The following is a 25,681-nucleotide window of genomic DNA, read 5'->3' as shown; positions in this document are numbered from 1 at the left end:
TATGCGGGGGGTCCAGGGTTTAGAAGGAGCTGCCGCAGGACCCCGGGCTGTGACAGACCACAGTCCCTGAGCGGGGTCTGCCAGTCCACTCTGGAACCAGGTGCCGGCCCCGGTCCCAGTGGCTGGAAACGGTGGAACCCAGGCCTGAGGAGCCATGTGCTGGCTGCGGGCCTGGGGCCAAATTCTCCTGCCAGTTTTCCTCTCTCTCCTTCTCATCCAACTTCTTATCAACTTCTCAGAGAAGGGTTTTTCTCAAATCTCCAGACACAGGGGCAAGCAGAGACCAAAATCTGCGGAGAATGAAGGTGAGCCACCCCAAACCCCCCAGCGCCACCCGCCCTCTCTCCTCGTGATCCCTGTTGCCAACTGGCAGGATATTTTCATCTCGAAAATTACCGTTTGGTGCTGGAGAGAAAACACATCCAAAGGCTCCTGACGTTTTGGGTGAAATCCAGTTAAATTGCTCTCGAATTAATTTGTCTTGTATGAAATGAAAAAAAGTGGATTAAAATAGTTTTAAATTTGGGAGAGCCGGCCCCTCCCCTCACTTTCCGCATGACCTACATAGCCCATAAGCTTTGTGCTGTGCATACGCTGTTGGTTTTTGTTCTAATCGGACTTCACTCAGAGGCCATCTCTAGTCTTCCTAAGTGTCTTAAGGTCTTCATTAATAAGTTGCTTACTTGGGGTCTTAAGAAATAATTGCTTTGGTTTGGAGACCTCCCTTGGCTCTCCGCTCCAACTGAAGACATTTTGCAACATTCAAAACCATGCCGAGTAGAATTCCTGAGCTCGGAAGAACAGATTTTAGAATCCTAAATTGGAATTGTATAGCTAGAATGAGGACAAAATTTGAATTACTTGGAGAATGCCCTGCAAAGCCAAGATTGCCATTTTTATGGAGACTGTAAGACGGAATAATTACTGCTGTCTGGCTTCCAGAGACTAAAAGAATGTTAAGATCTGTTAGCGAATCAGTCTTCCTTAGAGAAAACAAACCCAGAGCTCTCAGCTTTGAGGGGAGGGGAGTGGGGAGAGACTGAATTAAAGGCCCTGGCTTGTTTCCTCTGGTTTCGTCTTCCCCATAGATTTTTCTCTCCGTCATCCCCATACACACTCCAAGAGGAACAGTGTTCTAGTACCATCCTGCCCCGTTCTCCCACGCACAGGGCCTGCAAACGGGCCACACATGGAAAAATCCTTTTTTTTGTTGTTCCCTAGGAAATTGGAGTCATACTAGAATTAATCAAAAGACCTTCAAAATGCTTGAAGAAGAACAAAACGGGAATAAACAAAACACATCAAGAATCATAGAGAACACAGACAGTTCTAGGGCTGACTAACCCCGGTCAGTGTTGCTGAGGAAACAGCTTCCTTTTATGAGGGAAAGCCTGGTTCAGCCTGTCCCAGGCCTCCCGGGGGTCGGCTTCCCAGCCTGGGGCAGTTTCCCCTTTGTGCTTGCATATAGCTTTGCCACCTAACAAGGATATGGTTTCTTAGACATGATTCCTTCACTTCCCCAACTGAGGAAGGGATTCTGACCCCTCACAGAGATCCCACCTCCATCCCCGGTAGGACTCTGAGTGAGGGATAGGCCTTTTACCCAGGCAAGCACAGGACTTTGGGAATGATCCCACATCAAGTGAGACCTCCCCAAAACAGGCCTTTTAACCCTGATGTCCATTTATAGTTGAGAGCTTAGTAAGCAATATCCCAAGAAGGTACAGTTTGCCCTTGGAACTTTGGGCTAAGAATTTTCTTCCCCAATATCTAATGAATAAATGAAAAAAGTACTAACATATAGAGAAATTCTTTCAGGAGCAACCAGACAACAAATGGGCATAGTCTAAAAGACAAGTGGCAACCAAGAAAAAAAATCAAACTTTCTAGATCAGGATAGAACAGTACAGTGTGGCCAATCAAATTTGGATGGTACCATTTCCTATTCTTTCAAGTAACAGGAGAAAATTAGAGTTAGGGTTTAAATGGCACTAATGGGAAAACTTTCTAGATATATGGAAAAAATGAAGTAAAATGCTGTGGTGTGGATCAATATGCTATAAAACAGGCATGACTAAATGAAATGCACTTTTATATAATGTTGAGCAATAAATAGGCTTTGTATTTACAGTTTTGTACTTAATATTTTTTTCTTGTAGGATGTGCATTAAAGAAAAATTGTAAATTGTGCATACAAGATAGAAAAGTAAGTTACCTTTCAATGAGGAAATTGTCTTAGGAATGTTATAAAGTCACATAATTTAGAGCCGCAGTCTAAAAGATATGGTAAATTTTGTTTTACATGATTTCTATAATATGAATAGCAGTTATTAAATTGTATTTCTGGTTTCAAATCCTTCTCCAAAGATCTAGAAATAAACAAGAAATAATTTAGTACAAACATGTACTTCCTTCTAGATGCTTCAAAAACAAAGTGTTTTTTGCATGAAAAAAGAAGTGTACTGCCTTCGGGAAGAATTTTTTCTATATCAAGGAAAAGAATAAGCCCTTTGAGATACAGTGAAAATTCCCTTGCTACTCTATTCCTTAGACTAGAAAGGATGACGGACGCACTGTTCCTTAACCACAATGTAGCTAACGTCCCCTTTACTGATGCTCAGATGTCTGACACCATTATTCTTCACCTCAGACTTGGAAGAAAGCAGAAATGCCATGAGGTAAATGGTGTTACAGAGAACTTGGCAGCAACCCTCTCAAAACCATTCTACTCTAACAAGTATTTGGAGAACTGAAAATTAACACCAGAGACACACAAAACCACTAATTAGAAAAGGCACCCTCTGGTAATTGCTGTCCATCATGGTGATCTAGATGGACCAACCTGTGCCCCTACTTATCCTCATCTAAGCAATTCCTCTGCTTTATGAGGCCTTGGGCTCAGGGCTCTTGGACTTCTCCACCCAATTCCGGCCACAATTGGATGTGCTTGCCATACTTGGCGATGGCCCAGACACACTGGGTCCTGCCGTGTCCTGATCTGCTCAGCTCTGTGCATTAGGTTTTCACGTCCATGGCCATCCCCGGAGTCTGCGTAGCCTGCAGTGGCTCTTGCATTCTCATTACCTTACACTGCACATATTTTTTTTGCCTCAAAAAGGCAAGACCTTCCTCTCGCTCTTTAATCTCCTATTTTTCCTTCAGCTTATGGCCCCCTCTTATGGACTTCCTTCTTCCTGTGAATCCTCCTGACTGTTCACTTGAATGGACACCTTTGTCTTTGTTCTTTTCATGTTTGAAAAGGGATTTTCAAACATGAAAACAGTATAATAGAGCTTTATACCCCCCCCCCTCAAGACCCATCTTAGCAGATCTTATTTTATGTGTGCCCTCTCCTCCAAAATGGATTATTCTGAAGCAGATAATGATATGGATACCATAACATTTTATTTGCAAGTCAATCTCTCTTTTTGTATGGAAAAATAATACATAGTTAAATAATAATACAAGAATATAAGAATAAACTCTATTTCCCATATTCACCACTGTAAACCTACTTTTGCCCCACCTTGAGTATATATAGTATACCAACTCCTTTTTATTCCCCAAAATATTCCAGTTTGAATGATAAATTATATGATTATCCTTCTTAACTATAAGGGAATCTTCCTCAGATTCTATTAGAAACATTTTCTTGTAATTTAACAGTATGTGACTAGCCTTCCTAGAGTTAGAAAACATTCTTACCAAAAACAAATCCACTAAAAGCAACTAAGTTACAGTACTACCCCCAGCACACAACTCATAAACTCAGCATATGAAAGGCATTATATTTTTGTTGTTATCTTCTCTTCCATTAGAAATAAAATCTAAGAAACTTTGTGAACTTTAAGCTTTTGTCATTGTTCAGAATCATTATGTGTCACTTGAAATGATAGATTTCAATTATGATGTCACAATGATGAGACATGTCATGTCATCTTTTTTTTTTTTTTTTGCTAATGACAGTTAAAAGACTGAGCTTTAAAATTGACTTACAAAATGAATTAGAGTAGATTATAAGTTTCTCCATAATCACCTTTCTCATTCATTGCATCTTGATATGAATTATTGGTTGGGACAGAAAGGAATGAAGTTACAGCAAGCCAAGTGGGTTTTTGACTCTCCCATAGCACAGTTCATAGGAAATGAATATTACTCACATGTTTGTAAAATACACTTATAAATGTCATACCTCAAACCCCATGAGGAAGGCCACTGTGATATTTATTATTCTGGAAAGTGTGTGTGTGTGTGTGTGTGTGTGTGTGTGTGTGTGTGTAAGGAAGAGTGGACAGGATCATGGATTCAAATCTGGATATGTCACTGACCATGTGGAGGACCTCTCAGGAGTCTGTCAGCTAAAAGAAAATGCAGAGGACTAGTTTCATGGGTTCTTCTCCAAGGCAACACCTTAATTGCTCTTGGCATAACCATCCTTCTGGAGCCTGATATTCCTGGAGAAGTTTAAGGCCATCTGTCGGGTTTCTCATTTTTCTTCTGAACCAATTCAGTGTCTTTTCTTTTACACTCATTTCTCCCCTTGGGAAGTCGATTCACAGTCCCAAGGCTACTCCCCGAGTCTTTACCTCCATGCATATACCATACTCGGGAGCACACTCACAAACGCAGGACCTTTCTCCTTTCCTTGTTGCCTCAATGATAATTTTGGTCTATTTCTCTGCACTGGCTCCTTACTTATCAGTTCAGACGAAATGGAAAAAAACATACACAAAACTGAAACTTTTTCTTTCTTTCTAGCAGTTAAAGTCCTTCTGCTTCCTTATCCCCAGGATTTAATGACTATCAACTGATTTAGAGCTCACCAAAGACTCTCCATAACCAAATGCACTGACCTTTCAACTTAGTCCCTCCTTCTGGAAACTTCTCCTTTCTTGGTGACCTGGATTTTACATATTACCTGCTCTGCCTGTTTCCTCCCTTCTCCACTTCCTTCACCTGCTCCTCTTCCTCATCATTCCTCACACTCCATAGCAATGTTTTAATATCATGTTCTCCCCCTTGTGCTGTCTCACCTACTGCCATGACCTCTGCTAGTACCTGCACATAAAGAAATCCCCAATTCATATTCTTAGACCTAATATCCCCTGGACCTTAGGATGACACAGTTCTTTTTTCTTTTCTTCTTCTTCTTTTTTTTTAATATATTGTTATTGCTTTCAGAGAGGAGGGAAGAGGGCGAGAGAGATAGAAACATGAATGATGAGAGAGAATCATTGATCAGCTGCCTCCTGTATGCCCCCTACTAAGTATGAGCCCACAACCCTGGGCATGTGCCTTGACTGGGAATTGAACCTCAACCTCCTGGTTCATAGGTCGACACTCAATCACTGAGCCACACCAGCTGGACGTGATACAGTTCTTGATTAACATTTCTTCATCATCTCAAATTCAAATTTTCTAAAACGAAATTTCTAATTTTTCTTCCCCAAAGAAGCTCATTTTATTGACTTCTTTGTTTTTGGTAGCATTTGCTCAGACATAATATTCTAAGTCCTTGGCTCCTTTTACTTTTTCTCTCTCTGCAGTTCACAAAGTCCTATCAGTCCTCCCATTTTTGTCTTTCAACTGGAACAATCTTGGATGTCCTAGGCTTCTATCCCTCCAGGCCCTCCTGATGCTTTATTCATTATCATAAAGTAGCACTTTCATTGTGTCACCTGTTAGCTCAGAACAATTCAGCTGACTCCTTATCATTAAAATATAGACTCCATAGTCAGGCAATCCAACCCCCTCACAATCAGAGAAATTTACCTTCCAAATAATTGCACAAAGGTCCACCACACCAGATTTCAGCCCTGCCACGTGGATACCTGTGCTCTCATTCTGCTGTGGCTTGTGTGTCTAAGGCCTACTCTTTCTTGTACTGATTTCACCTAATCCTCAAGACTCAGACCAAAATCTGCCTATTCCCTGAAAAAAATCTAAACTAGTCATACCAAGTAGAAGTGAATACTTTCTCTTATAAACTTCTACTACATTTATATCTGTTCCACCCCCCCCCTTTTTTTTGTTGTTGTTGTTTTGTTAATCCTCACTCGAGGATATGAAAAATTTTTAGACAGAATGGAAGGGAGAGGGAGAGACAGAGAGAAACATTGATGTGTGAGAGACACAGCAATTGGTTGCCTCCTGCATGCACCCCAACCAGGGCCAGGGAACCTGCAACCAAAGTATGTGCCCTTGACCAGAATTGAACCTGGGACCTTTCAGTCCACAGGCCGATGCTCTATCCATTGAGCCAAACTGGCTAGGGCTGTTCCACTCCTTTTGAAATTATAATGTCCTTTTACTTAGAGATTTGTTTTTTTGTAGAGTGTACATACTGTACCTGCCAAACAAAGCAAAAGCAGCACTCTCTATATCTGTGTAACCTCTGCTGTGTCTGGCATTTGCCCATAAATAATGAGTGAATGCTCATTTGATCCTTTCAATGTCCACTACTCTAAAATCCCCCTTTGCACAATAACACTTATGTACTATTTTTTGCAGTATATTAAACCATCAGTTTATACATTGTTTTCAAACCACTAAACATTATTATGTATCTCCCCCTTTTTTCTGCATTTTTTAATTTTAATGATATTTGCTTATAAAAATATCAATCTTGATGTCTCTTTAAGCTTATTAACAGAGTTCTACCTTAAAAGAAATACTCTGGTTCCCCCATGGAACATCTTAACTATTGTTCTAAAGTGTTTTAGCTGACTGCTGAGGTGCCACTCTCTGAAGAATCTGAGGTCAGCATGACTTTAGATTGATTTGGACAGTCTTCCTAAACTACAAGAGAAAAATCCATGCAATTTGTCTTACATTATGAATTACCAATTTAGGGATGTTGAATATATTATACTGTTCCTCTGGGTAATGTGAAGTTTGATTCTTTGAAGACTTTTTAGATTTAGTTAAGGTATTAGTCAAATCTTTTTTGTGGTGACAGAACCCAACTCAAATAAATTTAATAAAAAGGGGAATTTTCGACTCACACAATTGGGGAGCCCAGGAGTGGCCTTGGCTTCATACACAGCTGAATCCTAAAGGAGGGTGTTTCCACTTCCTTTCTTTCTTTTCTTCTCCCAGTTCTGCCTCCCTCTGTGGAGTGAACTATTTTCTTCTGTGGCAAATGGACATTCTTCACAAAGCTGGAGAGGAGGCCTCTCCCAGCAGGTCCCTCCCAATGTGTGTATGCAACTCCAGAGAAGGTTCTGACTGGCCCGATTTGGGTCTTATGTCCAGTCCACCACTGGTCACTGGGCCCGCAGGATGGGCCACCCTGAGTGCCACCACTTGTGTGTGATGATTCGACAGTAGAAAGTGGTGGGCAAAGCTGTCCGACCGCTGCAGAGCCACGTGGAGTTGGGGGAAGAGGTCCACAAAGGGAAGAGGGTGTAGTTGCTAAAAGAAGAAAGATGGCCACACGAGCTGGGCAGACAGAGTAAAAAATAAACGACCTTAGTCTACTCTATTTAATCTGTTGACCTTTCAGCACACGTACATTTTATCGTCCCCACCTCTACATGAAAGAAAAAAAAATGCCCCTGCAAAATAATGCAACTAGCCTTCAACTAAAATTGTACTTACCCAAAGTCATTGTCAGTTATTGCTCCCCCCGCCCCCGTCCCCCCTCCCACTTCAGCTGTAAGATTGGGAACTCGGAGAGAGAGGTGCAGAATGTGCAGCCGTTCTGTGCAGGTTCCCTGGACAAGCAGTGAGTCACCGGTCTGGCTGCCCAGGCTTACCCAGTGAAGGAGCTCTCTTTTCCATCGATCGCTGAGCCCCCATCAGAGAGAGGCACAGGGAAGAAGGTCTCTTCCGAGGACTGCGCTGCTTTAGCAGCTCACCTGTTGCGAACCTGGTTACTGGGGCCTGGGAATGAGCTCAGTGCCTGGGAATTAGCACAGGCTCCTCTCTGATAGGTTTGGGATTTTTTTTTTTTTTTTTTTTTTGCAATTCATCTCCCTTAAAACCCTGCTAGATGGAAAACAAAACGGAACAACCTGCTAGATGGCATGGGCTCCCAGAAACTCTAAGAACTAAGAACCAAAGCAGGAAATCTCTAGTTCTTTCCAGCCTCTGTTGGTTCAACTAGGCCTTGACTTTGCAGTTCCTGTCTTTATACAACAGGCAAAAGGAAAGGACCCATTCAGCCTAACTGGCTTCAACCTCAGACTGGCCTAAATGGCTTTATTTGACCTTTGGTCTTGGTTTGCATGAAACAAAAAACTGGCCTGTGAATACCTCCTGCTCTCAGGCTGTGTCTAAAAGGTAGTTCTTTTCATGGAGGTGCTGGTCTCAGGATGTGCAGCCAGAGTGACTGGGAGGGTCTGGAATCTCTTATAGGATTGGTTACCAGCATAGAACCACACCAACTAGGTTACAACCGCAGGTTCCTGATTTACTAGGCATGTGATCGTATGTAAGTCATTTGACTGCTCTGTGTCTTACTGTCCTCAAATATAAAGTGGACATAATGGTACCTGGCTCACAGGTTGTCATGAGGATGAGGTAATACATAAAAGGGACTTAGAATGGTGCCTGTCATCCGGTAAGCCCTATGTAAGTAACAGCCATTTTTACTACTCTGTCCTCATTTTTTTTTTTTTTTTTTTTTTTACTTATCCAGGTTCTAGACTTATCTCCCACAATGGTTTCCACCTTTGTACCTTGCTTTTGCTTACTTCAACAAGGGACTTAGAAGTCAGTTTTCCTATTTCCACGTGATTATCTGACCACCTGTGAGCAGAAAGAGGGAGGGGGATGAGGCAGCCACCACCAGGCCCACATGTAACAGAGGAATGAGTGGGTGCTGCCAACAAGGGGAATGGGAAAGAGTGTCGGAGAGAGAGAAACAAATCCTATCTACCGGAGTCATTGTTACTACTTCATGAAGCAATGGCTCAGGTTTGATTCCCTAAACAAGAGCCTGAGAAAAGGATTCAGGTACATGTCATTTCTTCAGCAACTGCTCTTCAGCAACCATTGATGAAAGAGAAAAGGATTCAGGGCAGGTAAGGGACAAGAACCAAGCAAAGATGTGGCCTCAGCTAAAGTCTATCCTTGGCCTGAACCACAGGCAACGCTGGGGTAAAAAAGAATCATGTAGCAGAGTTATCCCTGCCTTTAGGCAAAGATGCCCACTGTTTGGGACCCTACATATGAGTCAGTTATGGCGGGGTGAAGGGGGAAGTTACCTCAAGGGAAAGGCAGTCCTATCCACTGAGGACAACCCAAGAAGAAGGTCAGCTTAGGCCACTTGCAGCCAACACTCATTGCAGCTGGGATTGGGTAAATGGTCCTGGTATGGAGGATCTGGGCAGACTACCAACAGCATGAATAATCTTATATAATAAAAGGGTAATATGCAAATTGACCGAACAGCAGAATGACTGGAACGCCTGCAGCCCCTCACCCCGGCCGGCCCTGCCCCTGAGCGCGCTCCCCCATTGGGGGCGGGGCCGGCCAGCAAACCGCCTGTGGCCCTTTGCCCCAGCCAGCCCGCCCCCCGATGGCCCCCATCGGGGGCAGTCTGGCTGGACCCCACCAGTGCACCGGGCCTCTAGTAATAAAATAATGATGATAATGGCTGTTACTTATTGAATATTTATTGAACTAGTACTAAATCTTACTGGAATTGGGATTATTATACTTGAACACTGCTTTTATTTTTTTTTCTTTCCAAATACAGTGTTTTTGGTGCAGTGGAGAAAACATTTGCAAAAAGTTTTGTTTTACATATATGGGGTGTCAGATAAGTTCGATATTTTGGTTAAGCTGTAAAGGTAAGTTGTCGCTATTTGAATTTTTATGTACTTATAAAAATTGACCTGCAAGTACTAGTGATTTGTTACACTTGAAGAATTAGAAATTATCTTATTTGCTTTGTTGAAGTAACAGTAAGTCTGTTCATTAGTGTTTCCCCTAAGACTGGATGATACTAGTTCTTTCCAGACTCTGTTAGTTCAACTAGGTCAACATTCATTCTGATTGGTGGGTGGGTCCCTTACCATACCAGTTGTTAAATACTTTAAAGTTCATCTCTACTCTGGTGTACAATAACCATAACCAGAGAAAGGAGGACTGTATTCTTAGGTTGTTTCAGGAACTCCAGGAGTTTCTTATAAGCTAGTACTAGGGTGAGGACATATTGAGTCCCATAGCATAATTATAACTTATATTTCCTCAGGGAATGTATTTTGTACTGAGAATTGCCATTCAGGACAGTGACTCCCTAGGACTGAACAAATCTCAATCATCAAAGAATCTTCAAATTACATCTATCATGTTATATTTTTGGTTTGGTATATGGTAGCTATCAAAGCAGGGAAATGTATTAGAACCTTTAAAGAATTTTTAAAAAAGAGTTAAAACAAAAGGCTTTCCAGGGGAACCCTGGCTATATAAGGAAACCCTTCCAGAGCAACCAGTTGTCTATGTCTTTTTCTTAATTGAAGTGAAAAAATATAAATTTTGCCCTCAAGTCCCTATTTTCTTTAGGTATTATTAGGAGCTTAAATCATAATAGTTTGCAGCAAAGAGCTTATAAACAAGTAAAACTTCATACATTTAGTATGAGTGGGAACCTTCATCTCCTATTTCATGTTCTGCCCTTCTAGTTTCACATAGCCTGGGGTGTGGTGGGGGGGATAGTTTACAAATGCTGGAAATCCATTTTGCAGCAAGCATTTGTTGTCTCTGATAAGGAACTGCTGAAATTCAAACAACAAAGCATCCCTAGCTATCTCTATAAAAACCTGAAGGAGAAGATAGCCAATGGCCTAATAGTTTACCAATTTGAAGATAATGTTACCTCCTCTTAGTAACCCAGATTATTTTTAAATGTTAGGGACTGTTGTGTTAATGGTAATTTGTTTGGAATATGTGATGTATGTTATTGTATTTTCAGTAAGGGCTGAATTTGTACTTAATCAAACTGTGTGAAATAGAAAGGATGAAAATATGAGAAATTATTAATCTGTTAACTTAAAATGTATTTCTTTTTGTACATTTCAGTTGACATGTTTGGATTCCTGATGCTTCTGCTCATTGCAATATTAATTATAATATTCATTTGGTATTGCTGCATCTTTCACTATTACCTGCAGGAGTATGTTCATTTCATCCTTAGTAAGAATTCACTTGGGGATAATATCATTTAAGGAAATACTGAGCTAGTTATCAGATATGTTTTACCTTTTTAATGTAATAAAAGTAATATATCCAGATGATAAGGAAAAAAGTATAGAATCTTATAAAATGAAAAATTTAAATTTCTCACCCTCTCCTCTACCTCTGATACCTCCTCCCCAGAAGTAATTTTTTAGTATGATTTTATTTGTAGTTCTTCTTTTGCTCACCTCTATATATTTGAACAATATGGTTACAACCCCTCTTCATGATTTATTAACTTTCGATGTTTTCTATTGACTCCTCATCATGAAAGCTGAGAAACTTACCTTGCATTTTCTGTATTTGTTTTTGTTTTTTTGCTATTAGTGGATGTTATCATTTTATTTTTGAATTTTAATTATTAGCTCTTAAGATTACTAATCTTTCTTCTGTTGGTTATCTTTTTAACTTTGAGTAATATAATCCCTGTTTTTATACTTCCACCATTACTTAAGATAAGGAAATTTGGAACCCTATATGTCCTATTTATCCTTTCCTCCTCTATCATCTAAACTCTATAAACTCTCACTCATTTGATCTTTTCAAGTGTATATTTACATTTTATTCTGTAACTTATTTATAGTTAAAATGTTTATAGTTTGAATCTAAAATTTTTAAATGAATAAAGATAAGAGAACATATTATGATTGTATAAATATTATTTATAAAGAACCAAAATGGAAATAGGAAATGTATTTCTGTCACTATTCCAGATTGCTTGAAAGAGAAGTACCTCATGTCAAGGTCTGATAGATTCTCTTTGCTTCCTCTCCATTTCTCATATGGGTATAATTTGCCACATTACTCATAGGCACTATACAAAAAAAAGTGATGACCTATATAAGATACATTTCAGCTTGCTTCATGTTTACATTATGACTTTCCTATACAGCCTTTGCATTTTCTAGAGTTTTCAATCACCTTCATTATTTCTTGTCAGGAATGACACATGTGTCTTTATCCCATCACTGTGATTACTCATCTTACTATTTGGTAAATATTTATTTTCTTCTTAAGACATTCTTCTAAAAGTCCTGACTTCCTAATTTATAAAACTTAGTTTATTTTCAGTGCTGTACTGAGTTAGATGAAATTTTTTGACATCATCCTCTTTATAGAATTGATTTTTTTTTTCCTTTTACTGGAGTACATCCTCAAGTAATTTTTTCAAAAGGAGTTCACAGAAACATGGAAAGTATTTCCATAGTCCATGCATGTCAAGAGATTTGTTTTTCTTCATTATCCTTCAGCCCAGCATGGTATAATTGTTTTTCTTCTGATTGTACACCTTTTCCAGGAAGGACCCATAGATAAGACAGATGCATGCGAATAGGCCCACCTGTAAGTAAAGTGTACCTCCCTCCTTCCACTCTCTCTAAAAAAAAAATCAATGGAAAAAATATCCTCGAGTGAGGATTAATAATAACAACAAAAAAACACACCCACCAAATGAACAAGATAGGGATTGGCCAAATATTTTACTTGCTTACTTAAGACCTCTATTTTGTATAAAATTTTATATTTTTTTCTGGCTTTGAGCCTTATATCCTTTTTTTATTAACATACAAAAATAAAAGATGGCGTAAGTTGAAAGATAACTTCTATTCTTTACCTCTAGAATATAAATATATTCAGAAGGAAGAACCTATAGAATATATTACATGTGTGGTAAGAGGCTGTGGCAAACATTTTATTTTTTTTCTTTTACATATTTTTTCCCCAAATCCTGGTGTCTTATATAGGTCATCACTTTTTTTGTATAGTGCCTATGAGTAATGTGGCAAATTATACCCATAAGAGAATGGGGTCCTGAGCACATATCCATCACTGAAACTTCTTTTATCTGCAGTTTAAAAGGAAGCCCTACAGTGCAATATGCAGACAATGTATTATAGAATTGTACACTTGAAACCTACATAATTTAGGAACCAATGTTACCCCAATACATTTAATAGAAAGCAAGAAAGAAAACCAGGGGAAGCGGGGGAGGGGGGGGCGTGGCGGGTGAGGGGGGGAGGAGAGTAAATCCCTAAAAAAAAAAAAAAAAAGTGTAAATCTCTGAAATCTTTTTGCAAATATGGCCAAACAATTGTACTCAGTTCTCGTTTCACCCACCATCTCTTCATCTTCAGTTTCTTCTAGAGATCTTCTAGACCTAGTTAATTTAATGAGCACTGTATTCTGTTAGAGGAAGTTGTCCTACTAAGGGTTTTTTTTCATTTCATGATCCAAAGATCCTGGTTGGGTTCCAGAAACACCCATCTTTCATTTAAAAAATACCCTTGAATGACTAATGGAGCATCAAAATATTGATTGCTACATTTGATCTAATATTATTATTACTCAGCAGATATGATTGAAAAGTTAAAGCACTTTTAAAAGTTTCAAATGTTAGCCCGGCCAGCGTGGCTTAGTAGCTGAGCATCGACATATGAACCAGATGGTCACAGTTCGATTCCCCAGGCTCTATCCCCAGTGTGGGGTGTGCGGGAGGAAGCCAATCAATGATTCTTTCTCATCACTAATGTTTTTTGGGTTTTTGTTTTTTTTTGTTAATCCTGGCTAGAAAATATTTTTCCATTGATTTTTAGGGAAAGTGAAAGAGAGACGGAAAGACAGAAACATCAATGTGAGAGAAACACATTGATTGGTTGCCTCCTGCATGAGTCCTGACCAAGGATTGGCCAAATATTGACCAAGGGCTCGGGCACAGGAGGTAGCCTCCAGCCAAGGTATGTATCCTTGACTGGAATCGAACCCGGGACCCTTTGGTCCAAACCAGCTAAGCCATCACTTATGTTTCTATCTCTCTTTTCCTCTCTCTTCCTCTCTGCAATCAAAAAAATTATATTTTAAAGTATTTTTTAAAAATTTCAAGTGTTAGAGAATATAAATGTTTACCTATTCATCTACTCAGTTCCTCCTTAACTCTCATCTGTTTTAGCAAATGTTTATTGAGAGTGTATTAGGCCGTAGGCAGTGTTGTCACTATGGATATAATGGTAAACAAGAAAGACCAAATTCTTATCTTCATGGAGTTTACATCCTACTAAGGGGACATAGATAAGAAATAAGCAATTGTTCATTGTATTATTAACTTATTGACATTTTTAATGATAGTCTATTTATTTTAATTGCGTTGTTCATACTCAAACATTTCAATTCTGCTGGTGGATAAATAAAAGGAGAACTTGAGTAAAGGATTGCTAATTTAAAAATTGCATAAGTTTAGTCTTCTAATGAAATAAAATAATTCCAATTATAGCCTTAAGTATTCAGAAAATAAACCTAATTCTAAATTTACTATCATTTTTAACAGTGCTTTTAGGAGACCCCCGGGTTTCAATTTTCAACAGGGATATAATGGCAAGTATTTTAATTTATTTGATGTGATGCCCAGACTCCTGGTAACTCACAGCTGCAAGTCTTTCCCTCACATATTCCAGGATCAACATTAAAGTATGAGTAGAAAACACGACAGCTGATTTCATTGTTCTCATTTCTAACACACATTCTTGTAACCTCAATAGTCTAGGATGGGTAAAACCACAATATTGATAGAGAAGAGTTAAAATTTCCAACCCAAACTGAATAGTAATAGCCTTCCCAGTTCCCCCAACTCCCACTCCACAAAAGCACCTCAACAGAAGGTGACCTTTGCCTTAAGGAATCCTTGTAGGCTTCTCCCAAATTAATTCATTTCATCTTACCTTAGTTGGCTGATCTTCTATCCACCCTTCTCAACTTGATTCTTTACTCTTTCCCTTAGTTATAAGGCACCCAGGGCCCCAATCTTGGCTTTCTTCTGCTCATCACTCACAGCTCCTGGCAGTCCCTTCCACTCCCCTGCCCAGGCCTGGACCCTGGAGCCCCAACTGAAGTCAGAACCAGAGCCCCCCTTTTCACCTGGGTAATTGGGCCACAAAAGAATTTAGATCAGAATATGACTGAGAAAAGGATACTGCAAGGTCTTTTATAATTACCATTAAAAATAACTTTGGAGGGACATCCAGATTATTGTGCTGCTCTGGCCCTCCGGGACAGAGTAGTAAATCTGAATAAGAAGCAGCAGCAACCTCACAGGGCCAAGGATGAGATGTCCAGCACAGACACTCCATCGCCAACTTTTAGGTCTTGTTGTGTAGAAATTGTTTTGGTGGTAACGGTGCTGAACTGTGTCAAAAGCTACTTGAGGAAGGGGCTGAAGTTCTTCCTGGGGTGGAAATCAAAGCCGAGGACTGCAGAGAATACAGTTGCATGGCCATTCTTCTCCCTCCATGTTAAACTCCACAGCAGACTGGGCTGGAGAAATGTTCTCAGAAGGGCACGAGGCTGAGTAATTACTTAGTTTAGGTAGAAACAATTATAAACAACCATGTATCCACTGATTGAGAACAATTAGTTATACTAGCCTCATTATAGGGAATAAAATGTAGTACAATTCCCAAGCCAGGATGATTTTCTGCCCAAGAGAACAATCTCCAAGTTCAAGGGGGAACGGATGGAGAGGGATTCCTGAGTGTCCTTTGTTCTTACAAATTGGAAGGTTAGCCCAGCTGGCAAGGCTCAGTGGTTGAGTGTCGACCTATGAACCAGGGGGTCAGGGTTTGATACCTAGTCAGAACACATACCCAGATTGCCAGCTTGATCTCCAGTTGGGGGGTGTGCAGGAGGGAGCTGATGAATGATTCTCTTTCATCATTGATGTCTCTATCTCTCCCTCTCCCTTCCTCTATGAAATAAATAAAAATATATTTAAAAAATTTGGGAAGTAACCTATCTGATGAGTGTTTATTCACTTTTGACTTGTGGAATAGAAAACTATGGAATCTTAAAAATGTTGTACACAGTGTGTTATTTGACCATAATGCTCCTCACTCACAGTGTTAGCTCCCAGGAGTGGAGGTAATATCACCCCTCTTAGTTCTTGGTACTTGGGCCAAACTTCTCTAGAACTGAATTTGGAAGATGAATTGCTGGTTAGGGAGCTGTTGGGCATCCCCAGGTTTTCTCCCACTGGAAACTAGTCTTGTGCCACCACAAAAGATTTGACCTTTCCTCCTTGTCAAATTTATACCCAGGTTGGTAAATAACCTTAAGTCACTTGAGCTCTAAATAGTAAAACAGCAGTAACATTAAAAATCTCAGAATAGAAGTCATATCATTGATACATATTTTGTGTTTAGCATTTTAAAATATTAGATGAGTCATCATTAACTTTTCTTAGAAAGACTTTGAAAAGATAAATTGATTTTCTCTTTTTATACCAGATGAAGCATAGATAACTGAAAAGATAGATCTTCCAGAGAGAGAAGAAGAAAGTTTCTATAATGGTAAGGTTTCAAATGATATTGCATGAGTTTTCTACATGCCCTTCCCTTCCTCCTATTAAGCAAATTTTCAGAAATATAATCATAATGATTAAGAAAGTAAGTGGAAATCAAATCTGTAAAATGTGAACAGGTTTTCAATGCCTGAAAACATGTAATAGAAGGCAGCAGAAAATGGAGCTATAACAGCTCCTCAGCCAGGCTGCCTTTGATTTTTATTTTTTAATTTTTATTTTATTTATTAACTTTACATTTAAATCTTTATTGTTGGAAACATTACATATGTCCACTTTTACCCCCAATTGACCTCTCCCAGCCTACACCCACCCCCTGTCCCAGACCTTCACCACCCATGTCTGTTTCCATGGGTTATGCATATATGCACACAAGTTCTTTGGTTGATCTCTTCCCACCCATCCTCCCCTGCCTCCCCTCTGACATTCGACAGTCTGTTCCATGCTTCTATGTCTCTGGATCTATTTTGTTTGTCAGTTTATTCTGTTCATTAGATTTCACATATAAGTGAGATCATGTGATATTTGACTCTCTCTGACTGGCTTATTTCGCTTAGCACAATGCTCTCCAGTTCCATCCATGCTCTCTCAAAGGATAAGAGATCCTTCTTTTTTACAGCTGCGTAGTATTCTGTGGTGTAAATGTAGCACAGCTTTTTTATCTATTCACCTACTGGGCTGTTTCCAGATCTTAGCTATTGTAAATAGCGCTGCTATGAACATAGGGTTGCATATAATTTTTCTGATTGGTGTTTCGGAATTCTTAGGTTATATTCCCAAAAGTGGGAACACTGGGTCAAAAGGCAGTTCAATTTTTAATTTTTTGAGGAGTCTCCATACTATTTTCCACAGGGGCTGCACCAGTCTGCATTCCCACCAGCAGTGTACTAGGGTTCCCTTTTTTCCATATCCTCGCCAGCACTTGTTGCTTGTTGATTTATTGATGGTTGACATTCTGGTAGGTGTGAGGTGGTACCTCATTGTCATTTTAATTTGTATCTGTCTGATGATTAGTGACACTGAACATTTTTTTTTATATGTCTCTGGGCCATCTATATGTCCTCTCTGGAGAAGTGTCTATTCAGGTCTTTGCCCATTTTTCAGTTGGATTTTTTTGTCTTCCTTTTGTTGAGTTGTAGTTCTTTATGTATTTTGGAAATTAACCCCTTATCAGATGTATCACTGGCGATTATGTTCTCCCATACTGTGGGTTCCCTTTTCATTTTGTAGATGGTTTCTTTTGCTGTGCAGAAGCTTTTTAAAGGTCATTTTAATGTAAAACTACCATCAAATTCTTGGGAGAAGAAGCTTTTTCTTTTTGTCGAGTTGTTTATAATAAACTAGAGGCCCAGTGCACGAAATTTGTGCATGGAGGGGGGGGTGTCCCTCAGCCCAGCCCGCACACTCTCCAATCTGGGACCCCTTTGGGGATGTTTGACTGTCAGTTTAGGCCTGATCCCACAGGGATGTCCTGGCAGTTGGACATCCCTCTCACAATCTGGGACTGCTGGCTCCTAACCACTCGCCTGCCTGCCTGATTGACACCTAACTGCTCCCCTGCCAGCCTGATCACCCCCAACTGCCCTCTCCTGCCAGCCCGATCGCCCCCAACTGCCCTTCCCTGCCAACCTGATCGCCCCCAACTGCCCTTCCCTGCCAGCCCGATCGCCCCCAACTGCCCTTCCCTGCCAGCCTGATTGCCCCCAATTGCCCTTCCCTGCCGGCCCAATTGCTCCCAACTGCCCTTCCCTGCCGGCCTGATGGCCCCCAACTGCCCTCCCCTGTGGGCCTGGTCCCCCCCAACTGCACTCCCCTGCAGGCCTGGTCTCCCCCAACTGCCCTCCCTGCCGGCCTGATCGCCCACAACTGTCCTCCCCTGCTGGCCATCTTGTGGTGACCATCTTGTGGTGGCCATATTGTGATGGCCATCCTGTGATGATGTTGCGTGTTGCCACCTAGGCTTTTATTATATAGGATAGGATTAAGTAGTCAATATAAAAAGACAAAAGTAGATTATAATGCAGACATAACATTTTTCTATAAGATAGATAGTAAAGATTTCTGACAAATGGGTGTCAGAAATGAAATAAAACCACATAAATGAGACCCTGTGCATAATAATAAAATAAGAATAAGAATAGTGAAGACAGTAGCATTTCTTAAGGGACTTTTCCTAAAATGTGGCAAGTGCTTTTTTAGAGGGTGGGGGAGTTTGTGGTCAGGTTTAAAAGTTGCCTCTGGAATTTTCTAGATGTGAAGTCTAAGGTAAATTGCTTAACATCTGTGAGTTTTGATTACCTCATACATATAGGAATAATAATAACTACTTTTCAAGGAAGCTTAGAAATAATGTAAGAAAAGCTCCTGGAATATAATCTATAATCAGGAAATGGTAGCTCCTGGGCAGAAGGAGCCAGACAAGATAACCACCATGAAGCAGAAGGAGTCCAATCCCTGAACCAGCAAGATCCTGGGGTCTAATCTCTACCCACCACTTTTTAGCTGCTTAATACTAAGCAAGTTATTTAAATACTGTCTCACTATGTAAAAGGGAAAAACACTATAAGAGTTATATGAGAATTTAAATACTGTATGTAAAACACTTTTTAAAAAAATCAATTTATTTTGTTTTTTCATTTTTAAATATTTTTTATTGTTGATAGTATTATAGATATCTCCCATTTACACCCCCCCCCCTCTCCGCCACCTTCCTCCCCTATTCCCAGGCCCTACCCATCCCCCAGGTCTTCACTACCCTATTGCCCATGTCCAGGGGCTATGTATATAAGTTATTTGGTTTATCTCTTCTTGCTCCCCTCTCCCCCCCATATATCCCCCTCCCTGCAACCCCACATCAAGGTGTGTCAGTCTGTTCCATGCCTCCCTGCTTCGGGTCTTATTTTGTTGGTCAATTTATTTTGTTCATTAGATTCCACAAATAAGTGAGATCATGTGATATTTGTCTTTCTCAGTTTGGCTTATTTCACTTAGCATAATATTGTCCAGGTCCATCCATGCTGTCCCAAAGGGCAAGACACGTTTTTTAGTGCCTAGTGCATAGTTAGTGCTTAATAAATGATTCTGTTATTGCCTATGATAAGCCTATTATGTCACCATAGGTCGTAGGCACTGTGGGAACATCAAGAGAAACTGTACCCTGTGCCTTTAAGACACATAAAATCTTCCTAGGAAGATAAGGCCTTGAGGTCGTATAAATTTAGGTAGTACAAAATATACTATAGTAAGTTCCACAATACAGGGCCCCAGGTACCTGAAAGTTGAGTTCAAGTCTAGAGAACTCATATTTATAGGGATCAAGTGAGACTTCATGGAGGCAGTCATAGCACATCTGCAGAGTTTAAAGAGTGGACAGGATATCAAGAAGCAGAGATTGGAGCTGCCTGAGGGAATTTTGGGGAGAGGAAACAGAATGAGCAACAAAACCCACAAAGGTGGAAAAGCACAGATTATACTTACTGGGCACTTCTGTGCCTGGCACTGTTCTAAGGGCTTGACACGTATTAATTCATTCAGTTCTCATACCAATCCCATGAAATACATCTTAGTATTAACCCTACTGTATAGATAAGGAAAGAGGGCCCTTCTACTGCCTATAAGTGAAATGGAAAGTGATGCTATTTCATCTGAGCCCAAGGCAGCTTGGTAAGTGGCGCTCATCCCTCAGCCTTCAGCCAGATGGCACACTCAGGACCCCTCAGACTACACCAGTGTGTTCAGCAGTCCTGTTTAATGTCACAAAGCTAGGGAATCTGGCTCCAGAGTCTGAGCTTTTAATCAAGACACTCTGTGATGAGAAAGGCACCTGGTCCTTATTTGTGGAGGACTTTGAAATCCACACTTAGGAATTCGAGCTTTATTTTAAAGTTACTGGGAGACATTGACTTTATTCTGAAGGAATGTAGAGCACTTTTTGGCAGAGATGGGGAATCACATAATCACATTTGTAAGGAAACAGTCCTTGATGGTGTCATTAGAGGGGACACGGAGATGGGAGGGCTGGATAGCTCAGAGAGGGGAGATTCGAGCAGGAAGATATTGAGAAGAGTGCCAGGCATTGAAGTGGGAGCAAATGAAAGCCCAAATGAGTGCCGTGGCCCTGAACAAATGAGGAGGGGACAGGCTTGAATGACAGTTCAGATTAGAATTGGCAAACCCTGGTGATCATTTAGAAATAGAGAGTGAAAAAGAGGAGCTGAAGGATATCCCAAGGTTTCCAGCTTGAGTAATGGGAAGATAATGATGCTGATAATATGAAGGGAAACAGGAGGAAGGACAAGGACATTTTGGTGACTAGGATCGAGTTCTCATATTAAATTTGTGGTAGTAGCAAGACAGACATCTAGAAACTCCATCCAAGAGTTGGGATGGGGCTCTGGAGCTGGGGAAATCTGAGCGGAAGACGTAAATGAGGAAAGAACATGAAGCCATGGGTCTGGGTGAGAGTGATTGTGGAGTGTGTTGAGAAAAGAACAGAAAGGCAAGAATGGATCCTTCAGCATGACCTTAACCGCGGGTGTGGAAAGGAGTTATGGTGTCTCCCAGAAGAAGGAGGAGTGACTCACAGACTTAGAGTGGGCCAGGATACAGCAGTGCTGAGAGGTGGGGTAAGGGTGGTGAGGAGCATCAAGTGCATGGCACAGGCAAACCTTGCTCACACATGTAGGCTATTTTAATGCTTTTAAACTATTAGGATGTTTCAGGATACTAAGGAGCACTTTGCTAAATAGTAGGTACTATGGTAGCTGACAATAGATTGTAGCTTTCCAGAGTGTCTTGAATTGCAGGAAGCATATTATTCCTGTGAAAAGAGTCATGCACAATAAAGGTTTTATCTTGCAGGACAGAGGTTGCCTAGAGCAGTGGTGGGCAAACCACGGATCGCAAGCCACATGCGGCTCTTTGGCCCCTTGAGTGTGGCTTGGCATTAGAACCACGTCTTCAAAATAGACTCGCCCAGGCCAAAAACCAACTTCTGCGCATGGGCCACGAAGTTTCAATCGCACTGTACGTGTGCGCCCGCACGTGGTATTTTGTGGAAAAGCCACACTCCATGGGCCAAAGAGCAGCATGTGGCTCGCGAGCCTTGGTTTGCCGACCACTGGCCTAGAGCATCATGAAGAGAAGGAATCTGAGCAATGCCCAGGCTCAGTGGGAAAGAGCACTGGGGTTTATTAGCAGTATCTACCCTCTGAGGGGAATACTGAGTCTAATTGGTCTTTCCTTCATTTGGATGCTTCAAAGTTTTATGATTATCAAGACCTAATCTATTATACACATTAATTATAAAAGGGGGGGGAGACACATGTCTCCTCATGATTTCAAGCCAGTTTTCCAGTGCCAGGACTTATACAACATAGCTGAATGTTGGACTCTTATCTAAGAGTGAATAAATGCAAAAAAAAAAAAAAAAAGTATGATAAGTAATGAAGAATCACCACACATCTTCAACTCAGCCCTTTCCTAAGACAGGCATTAGCGTGTGCGTGCATGTGCACATGCATGTTCAGTTGTTTGGGATTTTAAGTAAATATTCTAATGGGAGTATGGTGGGAATATGTGAAGGAAATTGAAAGTAATTGCTTTTTACCGAAAGATCAAAAAAGTTATTTGAATTTCTCCAGTCAAGCACTTTGATTATAGAAAGCCACAGGTAGGGAACATAAAAGGGAATGCTGAATTGAATTATTCACTGAGGAGAATTCGTGGTAACCACATTAATAAAATTTTAGATGAGACTCTCTACTGTTCTATGTAAATAACTGTTGCAAAATCTTTCATTTCATAAGTACTCATTATTATAGACATTTACTGTTCTTCGTCTTGAAAAAATTGTGCACAAACACTTTTGGAAAATACCATTATAATTTAAAGACCTATTGGAATTAATTTTAAAATAATTTTGCTTTGCAGAATTCTAAGGCTGTAGTTATTTGTACATCTTCTAACATACTCACTGTGTTGTAAGAATTCATACCAACCTTTCATCTCTGTGTCAGAATATAAACCCTTCGAGGGCAAGGGTGATACTTCATCACTGTACCATTGACACCTCTGTATAGTGCCTAGCTTCTCGCTAGTCTCCCCTGACTTTTATTCTTGTTCACTGACATTGTCAAGAGTCAGCTTTCGTTACCCCTCTGATAAAAATGTAAGACATGGTGCCTGCCATCAAAAACATAAAATCCAGTTTCGGAGAGAAGAGATAATAGATAATGAACTAATAATAGATGATGAACCAAAAATAGATAATGAACTAATAACAAAGAATGGGTCTCAGTAATTACTATTTTAAAACCTTGAAAATGGAATGCATTTTCAATCCACTTTCTGCCACAGATAAATTATCAGGGATATACAGGCAAGGACTTTCACTATTTGGGCTCAAGAGATGGGACAACATATAGGAACTCTACTATTACTATTTCCTGATCACACTTAGTAGCTCTCTTCTCTGTGTCTTTATTCTCACTGTTTTCTTTCTGATAAGGGCCTCTTGTACCAATTCCTGATATTCATTTGCCAAAACCCTAATATTTTTTCAAATCTAATCTTAAACACCACATTCAAATAAATGTTCCTGGTCTTGCTTAAGCAAATATGATCTCCTCCTTTATATTTCCTGCTCACTTTTCTTTCCCCTCTCCCCATTACCTAAACTTACATAATGGTACTTATCTTAAGGCAGAAATTTTATTTTATTCAATTTTATTTTATTTTGAGACTGCAGAATCTCAGCATTATCACTTACTCTTTGTGACATCTTGGGAGCATTATTAACCTCCCTGTGTCTCAGTTTCCTCATCTTTAAAGTAGGGATAAAAATAGTTGCTTGTCGAAATGAATTCAGACAAAAAAAGCTAAGAACCACATGATTTCACTCATATGTGAGCTATAAGACTGAAACTCATAGACACAGACAACAGTACGGTGGTTACCAAAGGGAAGGGGATGGGGGTGGGGAGGAAAGGGGCCAAATATTTGGTGACGGAAGATGATTTAACTTTGGGTGGTGGAGACACCATGCAATATACAGATCGTGGATCATAGAAATGTACACTTGAAACCTATATGATCCTATTAACCAGTGTCACCCCCAAAATTTTATTTTTTAAAATATAGTTGCTTATTTACATGGCTGTGGTGATACAATAAGATAACATATAAAGTACTTATAATAGCCGAGACCGGTTTGGCTCAGTGGATAGAGCGTCGGCCTGCAGACTCAAGGGTCCCAGGTTCGGTTCCGGTCGGGGGCATGTACCTTGGTTGCGGGCACATCCCCAGTGGGGGGTGTGCAAGAGGCAGCTGATCGATGTTTCTCTCTCATCGATGTTTCTAACTCTCTATTCCCTCTCTCTTCCTCTCTGTAAAAAATCAATAAAATATATTTTAAAAAAATAAAAAATAAAGTACTTATAATAGTGTCTAGCACATAATAAACACAGTAAATAATATCTGTTATGGCAGCATCTATGGTTTCTGGCATGTAGTAGCTATATATGTTGAGTTGAATAATAATGATAAGATGGAGTAAATGTTGAGTTCATTTTGGTCTGATTCCTATAAGAAGAAAGAGAGTTTGAAAAAGATAGATGAGGGTAAGATGGATTTGACTGAATAAGCATTTATTGGATTTTTGCCTTGTGCCAGTATTGGGCATACAAGGTGAATAAGACAGATAATATTGTGGGGGGAAAGGAGGTATTTGGTCAAAGGACACAAACTTTTAATTAAAACATGAATATGTTCTGAGGGACTAATGTACAGCAGAGTGAATATAGCTAATAACACTATTATATACTTGAAGTTGCTAAGAGAGTAGATCTGAAATGTTCTTACAACAAAAAAAGAAATGGTAATTACGTGATGTGATAGAGTTGTTCACTAATGCTATGGTGGTGATCATTTTACAATGATCAAATCAACACATTGTATACCTTAAATTTACATAATGTTATATAGTCAATTATATATCAATAGAGCTGGAAAAAAAGACAGTGTAGATATTAAAAAAAGTGAAGAGCAAAGGAAACTAATTAAAAATTGTGACACTGTAGAAAAGAAAAGAAGGAACTGAAATTGGGGGAAATAAAGGTGAGGAGTCTACTTGAGATAAATAGGAAAGGCCTACTTGAGGAAGTGGGGCTTAAACAAAAACCGAAATGTGATAAGCAGTCAGCCAGGGGCAGAGTTGGGGTGAAGGAACACACCAGGTGGAGGTTCTGAGGTGAGATGAAGTTTGGGGTGTTGGAGAAACTCGAATTCAGTGTGGCTGAAGTGAGCAAGGGGTTTGAGCTGAGGACAAAGGCTGGGCTTGCATTATGTAGGGATTTATAGGCCACTAGAAGGAGTGTGGGTTGCACTAGACTTGACTGAGACCATGTGATTTTCAGCTCTGCTTAAGTCTATGTAACTTGTAGAGAAATATTTGTGAGTAGGCATTGAGATGCAAGAGCAAAGCCCTGGGGTTATGTCTAAGAATGGTGTCAGAGGAGACAAGAAGTAGCCTGTGAAGTGGAGGAGTTGGTTTGGAAATATGAGAAACTATTCTCTTTTGGAGGCTCCCCTTCTACACAACAGCTGCTGCCTTACTGTAATGGCCTTTGAAAGGACTTTTCTCATAGCAGAGGAAAAGTCGAGCCGACATGGTGACCTTTAGAATAGGTGGTTTCGTTTCTGCCAAGTTGAACCTCTTCTGTGAATATGTTTGCAGAGTGAGCTGCCTGACCTTATTGCAGGGTGGGTCAATGCTATCCTTCACGAACATTCAATTCTTTTCATGTCAGCAGAAGGAAATAAATCATTTATGTTAGCTTGGGTAATTGAAGCTTTTCATTTCCAATTTACCCTGGTGGGTGTGTGACTAATGTGAGTTGATAATCATTATTACCCACATTTAGCTTTTCAAGGGATGGACCATGAGTTGGAAAACATTGCATTTCTATAAAAATTGGTGTAATGGCCTTGAACTTAAGCTTTCTAGTCTAAATGTGAAACCTGAGAGTTAACATTGTATTACATTTCCAGTAATGACTGTGTCCTTTTTCTTTCAGGCTTGCTTCAGGATTTTAATCATCCTTACAGCCTCTTTGAGAATGATTGAACTTCCAAATTCCCTTAAGTTAAAAATTT

The 25,681-nt window shown here is 40.1% G+C and overlaps 1 protein-coding gene across 4 annotated transcripts; it reads left to right on the top strand.

Annotated features, from left to right (window-relative positions):
- PTTG1IP2 (PTTG1IP family member 2) lies at positions 1-25,681 on the top strand. 4 transcript variants are annotated; one of them, XM_054726361.1, is made up of 7 exons: positions 1-305; positions 2,160-2,206; positions 9,704-9,797; positions 11,029-11,142; positions 14,504-14,550; positions 16,455-16,517; positions 25,603-25,681. In XM_054726361.1, exons 1-6 carry the CDS (start codon positions 155-157, stop codon positions 16,467-16,469), a joined length of 468 nt encoding a protein of 155 aa, XP_054582336.1. In that variant the 5' UTR covers positions 1-154; the 3' UTR covers positions 16,470-16,517; positions 25,603-25,681. The 4 variants fall into 4 exon arrangements, with proteins under 4 accessions (XP_054582336.1, XP_054582337.1, XP_054582339.1 ...); XM_054726362.1 differs by having other exon boundaries at positions 11,029-11,122; positions 25,603-25,631; XM_054726364.1 differs by lacking the exons at positions 16,455-16,517; positions 25,603-25,681 and adding exons at positions 12,125-12,177; positions 12,482-12,525 and having other exon boundaries at positions 11,029-11,122.

This window comes from Eptesicus fuscus, chromosome 14 (genome assembly GCF_027574615.1).
Source record: "Eptesicus fuscus isolate TK198812 chromosome 14, DD_ASM_mEF_20220401, whole genome shotgun sequence".
Classification (NCBI taxonomy): domain Eukaryota; kingdom Metazoa; phylum Chordata; class Mammalia; order Chiroptera; family Vespertilionidae; genus Eptesicus; species Eptesicus fuscus.
This window is presented reverse-complemented; position numbering and strand designations above follow the sequence as displayed.

Coding starts and splice junctions, on each gene's coding strand:
- PTTG1IP2 (XM_054726361.1), top strand. CDS start 155: ATGTGCTGGCTGCGGGCCTGGGGCCAAATTCTCCTGCCAGTTTTCCTC. Junction 306..2,159: donor AAAATCTGCGGAGAATGAAG/GTGAGCCACCCC, acceptor TTTTTCTTGTAG/GATGTGCATTAAAGAAAAAT. Junction 11,143..14,503: donor GTATGTTCATTTCATCCTTA/GTAAGAATTCAC, acceptor CATTTTTAACAG/TGCTTTTAGGAGACCCCCGG.